This window comes from Falco peregrinus, unplaced genomic scaffold (genome assembly GCF_023634155.1).
Source record: "Falco peregrinus isolate bFalPer1 unplaced genomic scaffold, bFalPer1.pri scaffold_35, whole genome shotgun sequence".
NCBI lineage: Eukaryota > Metazoa > Chordata > Aves > Falconiformes > Falconidae > Falco > Falco peregrinus.
The window spans coordinates 2192962-2197493 of NW_026599603.1; the positions used below are offsets into that span (position 1 = coordinate 2192962).

At 47.2% G+C, this 4532-nt stretch overlaps 1 protein-coding gene across 1 annotated transcript; it reads right to left on the reverse strand.

The window, feature by feature from the left end:
* Nucleotides 1-492: 492 nt before the first annotated feature.
* LOC129783354 (epoxide hydrolase 1-like) lies at nucleotides 493-4099 on the reverse strand. Its single transcript, XM_055793337.1, has 4 exons — nucleotides 3991-4099; nucleotides 2102-2329; nucleotides 1091-1321; nucleotides 493-714 (listed from the first exon to the last, which is right to left on the reverse strand). The coding sequence occupies exons 1-4, from the start codon at nucleotides 4097-4099 to the stop codon at nucleotides 581-583; spliced, it is 702 nt and encodes a 233-aa protein (XP_055649312.1). The 3' UTR covers nucleotides 493-580.
* Between the last annotated feature and the right edge of the window lie 433 nt (nucleotides 4100-4532).

Below are 4532 nucleotides of genomic sequence, written 5' to 3' on the forward strand. Positions count from 1 at the left end.
AACTGGGCTTGTTTAGTCTGGAGGAAAGGGGGCTTGGGGGAGACCTTCTTGCTCTCTAAAACTACAGGAAAGGAGGTTGTAACAAGGTGGGTGTTGGTCGCTTTTTCCCAGGTAACAAGTGATAGGATGAGAGGAAACGGCCTCAAGTTGTGCCAGGGGAGGTTCAGATGGGATATTAGGAAAAATTTCTTCACTAAAAGGGTTGTCAAGCATTGGAACAGGCTGCCCAGGGAAGTGGTTGAGGTATTTAAAAGGTGTGTAGATGTGGCACTTAGGGACCTGGTTTAGCAGTGGACTTGGCAGTGTTAGGTTTATGGTTGGACTCAATGATCTTAAAGGTCTTTTCCAACCTAAATGCTTCTATGATTCTATGAAATTTAGAAAGCGTGAGAGTGCAAATACCACTATCAATGCAAAGCGCATGAATATGACTGAATGCACAGGGGTGGGGATACCCCTGGAGAAAACAAAGCAGAAGGCGATGAGAGGCAGGGCAAACAGAAGGCAGGACCCGGACCGTGGAGCCAGAAGGTAGGGTAAGAACTGGAGAAACCTTCTCTGCACTGATTCCCTTTGCTACTCACTGTGGCAGCATCTGGGCCATGTTTGTGGTAATAAGAGATCCCCAGTCTTCTCCCTGTAGGTAGTATTCTTTGGAGCCCAATCTATTCATCAGCTTATGAAATTTCCGAGCAGTTGCTTTGCTGTCAAAGCCTGTAGGTAAAGAGAAAGAGAGGAAACCTGTTTGTCTTGGTGTATCATCCCCTGGCCAAAGATCATGGTCTGACAGAGGCACATGAGTATGCTGCTGTGTAAAGGCACAGTGTGCTATGCTGCTCTGCCTTGCTCCTTGGCAATACAGTGAACACAAGATGGAAATTCAGTGGAAAGTGGATAGAGTGGAAAGCAGACCTGGTTTCCAGCTACCATTACCTTCCAGATCTCCACAGGCAGCCCCAGAGCCTCAGCCACATGGGTGTTAGTGCAGAGCCAAGCATCTGCATTCACAAACTGCATTCCCTGGTGAGGGCCAGGGATGACTGAGGCTCCAAGAACCTGGCAATTCCAACAGCGCCTTTTCATCGCTCACCTTTCTGGTGTGGTGCCTCAGAGAAGCCATATCCTGGGATGGATGGGCAGATGACCTCAAACACCATGTCACCCTCATTCAGGCCATGCTCAGCTGGCTCTGTGAGTAGAGCGATAGTCTTGTAGAACTCGTAGAAGGAGCCAGGCCAGCCGTGGACCATCAGCAGAGGTTGAACAGCTCGACCGTGAGGGACATAGGAGGGCTTCACGTGGATAAAATGGATATCAATCCCTGCCACACATCCAGACAGATAAATTAAAGCCTTAGTTCCATCACAGTTTCTGTTCCGAACTCTGAAGAAGGAGGGTGGCAAAACTGTGATTAGCATTCACAGCAGAAGGTACACAATCCACCCATGGCAAGAAGATGCCTAGCTGAAAGGACATGCCTGGTATTTTACCTGTGTCTCATCTTTTACTTACAGACAGAGGTATCGATCCCAGTCCCAGTTACTGGGGTCACAGGAGACTGAGCATCCACCTCCTGAGAAATTGGTCTTACAGTATGTAAGTACAGCTGCACTTCAATGAATAGCATAATGCAGCTAAGACACGTGCAAAAACATGACTAAATTACAAAATGTGTGGGTGATAAAAAGAGAAACATGGAAAAAGTAAGCGCAGGATATAAGTTTAACCTGCAGATCACTTATCTAAAGTCTGGCTAACCTCACCTGGCTAAACTGGGTGGTGGTGGTGGATATTCCAACCTCAGGGCCTGGGTAAATTTTAGTTTTCAAAGGTGGCTTCAAGGCAATAGCAGAAGAAAACCTCATTGTTATTTCGTGCAGGTTCAGAGCCAGATGAAGCCCATCTTCAAGCAGATCTAATCTTATCACCACTGTGCAATGATCTTAATCTATAGAGGGTTATTAATAACATAGCCTCCACTACTGATCCTTCATTAAGCTGTTATGCATACTGTTGTCTTAGTATAGTAACCTCTTAAAGCCCCCCATTCTCTCTGTGCATTTCAGAGTGAGACCTGCTCAAGCCACAGAGACTCCCTCACCTTCAATGGTGGTTCGGAAATGGGGATATTTGTTCAGGATTTCCACTTGCTTGCGCCAGTCAAACTGGTTCCTCCAGAAGGCCACCACCTTCTGCAGGTAGATGGAGTTGAAGCCGTAGCGGAAGGCAGCCCCTTCCAGCTGCGGTGTGTAGCGGGCCTGCTCCAGGCGGCGATGCAGGTCCTGCGGACAGGAGCTCTTGCAAGGCTGGCCAGATGCCTGCACAGTCCCTGTGTGACAGGCATCATTTTATAAAGGGCTTTCATATGTTCCCATTGCACAAATCACATAGTAACAGAAAGCTTGTTTCCTATGCTTTTCTCTTGCTCTTGTCACTGATCTGCAGGATCACCCCTGCAGCAATGATAGAAAATACAGACATGGAAATGTTACCGTAATGTATTTTTTCAGCTGGTTTAACAGCTGGATACAAGCAGGAGGAGCCAAACACAACACAACCTGCCAGCTCTCCCGGACCGTTCGCTACTGCTGGTACGGTGTGACCTGCTGCTGGAGAAAGCACCCAAAGGCCAAGCAGTAGTTCTGCAAATACTGGGTGCCCTCTTGTGGGAAAGAGGAGCTCGCAGCACCAGTAATACAACTTTTTTTTCTGTTTGGGCTTTTTTCTATTTTGGACTTTATGTGTTTCTCGTTGCCAGTTTCACGTAATCATAATCCAAGCCTCATCAATGCCATTAATACTGAAACCTGAAACACGGGGAGGAAAGCTGGTGACTTCTCATTATGAAATGGGCTATTGAACAGGGGTAAGAATGGAGCACAAAACCTTTGAACGTAGCTCTTTTATAGCTTGAGATGCTGTGGCAACTTGGAAATGATTATTCTGACCTTTAGAGCCGTTGCAAGGCCCTTGCTGGGATATATGGCCCCAACTGTAATGCACTGCCCTTCACAGAATCATAAGATTCATAGAATTGTTGAGGTTGGAAAAGACCTTTTAAGATCATCAAGTCATCATCTTACAGCATGAAGGCATTGCTGCGTAATTTTCCTTTTGCATGCACAAAATCTGGTTCACTGTCTTAAGCATTACTAGAAAGCAAATGGTGCTCATTAACAGGGGATCTTTGTGAATATGGTCTCCTGACTTATACCAGGGACCAGCTCTCTTCTTTTTTTCTGGTCGGTGGCCACTACCAGTGAGCTGCTGGCCAGTGATGTTGCAGGGCAGGACAACTGGAAGCTTCAGATCTCTCCTGTGCTCTTCCAGGTTCCCGAAACCCTGCTTGCCCCATGGCATCACTCTGTCTTTGAACGTTATGTTCTTCCTTTGCTTTTAAGGAAGGTCCTAAGGCTAACAAGGATTTCATGTGTTATGCTGTATCTTTGCTCCTACAGGCCAAAGACACTGAATGCTGTATTTCCCTGCATGACTTCTGAAGGAAAATGGTCCCCATGGTCCAACAGGTCCAAGCTGGGACTGTCCATGCACATGCAACTCTTTCCAACTGGTATTGCATGAAAAAAGCCATGCCCAGAGATGGGATTAGATGGGAAAAATTGGAGATCTTACCACGTGTGGCTGTGTCCTTGGGGTTAAGGAAAAGCCCCCAGCACATCGCCCTACTTGCAATGGACAAGCAAAGTTTTCACCTTTCCAGTGAGGTCTCAGGACATTCAGCTGGTTGGTGGGAGATTTGTTTGGTACCAAAGTCTACTCTGGCACTGAATGGCAGGCTCTGTGCTCAGCCTCAGTGATCACATCCCTGGAGGAAACACTGAGCTCCTAAGCACCTCCAAGCTGTTAATTCCTGAATCTTACTAACAAGAGCCAGCTCAAACATCTGAGAGCAGACGGCAGCAACACCTTGCTCCTGCCCTCACCGGTAGCCAGTCCGTGAGGCCTCTGTGCTGCTCCATGGTATATTACATAAAAGTCGGATTGCAGGAGCAATGAACAGCTTGGGAGAGCCCAGGACAATCTCTCCAACCTCTTCCTCCCCCTCCACAAATGCTCCTTTCTTGCGCAGAAAGCCCATTCTCATTTCTGAATATACCTTCCCCCTAACATCTCTTTAGTCCTCTGCTCTGCACTGTATGCTGAAGAAAAGTTACTGTTTTCCCAGCTGGAAATGGCCCCTTCTCTGTCTCCCTTATTGTCGGAAGACCTCACAAATGTTTCACTGCTACCTCTGGCAAGGACTGGCCCCTTCTGTTGCTAATTAGGGAGCTAAAAGGTTCCTCCAGGCACTTCCCAGTGAAACTGAGCCCATTAAATGAATGGCAGGCAACATCTCTGGGGGTGGGGAGCAAAATCACACAACCGCTGCTTGGAAATAGGCAGTTTGTTACGTGTGCTGGTTTTAGAGACTCAGCAACATCAAAAACAAAAACAACTTTCAAATCCAAACCAGTGTATTTAGGTCACTGATACCCCAGGGATAATCTTGGGGATATTGGTGATGGGAGGCA

Excerpts from the sequence above, each read along its gene's own strand:
- LOC129783354 (XM_055793337.1), bottom strand. The coding sequence starts at position 4,099 with ATGGGCTTTCTGCGCAAGAAAGGAGCATTTGTGGAGGGGGAGGAAGAG. Across the intron at positions 2,330-3,990 it reads TCCTGCAATCCGACTTTTAT|GGACTGTGCAGGCATCTGGC; the intron begins GTAATATACCAT and ends CCTGTCACACAG. Across the intron at positions 1,322-2,101 it reads TTTCCGAACCACCATTGAAG|GGATTGATATCCATTTTATC; the intron begins GTGAGGGAGTCT and ends GATGTGTGGCAG.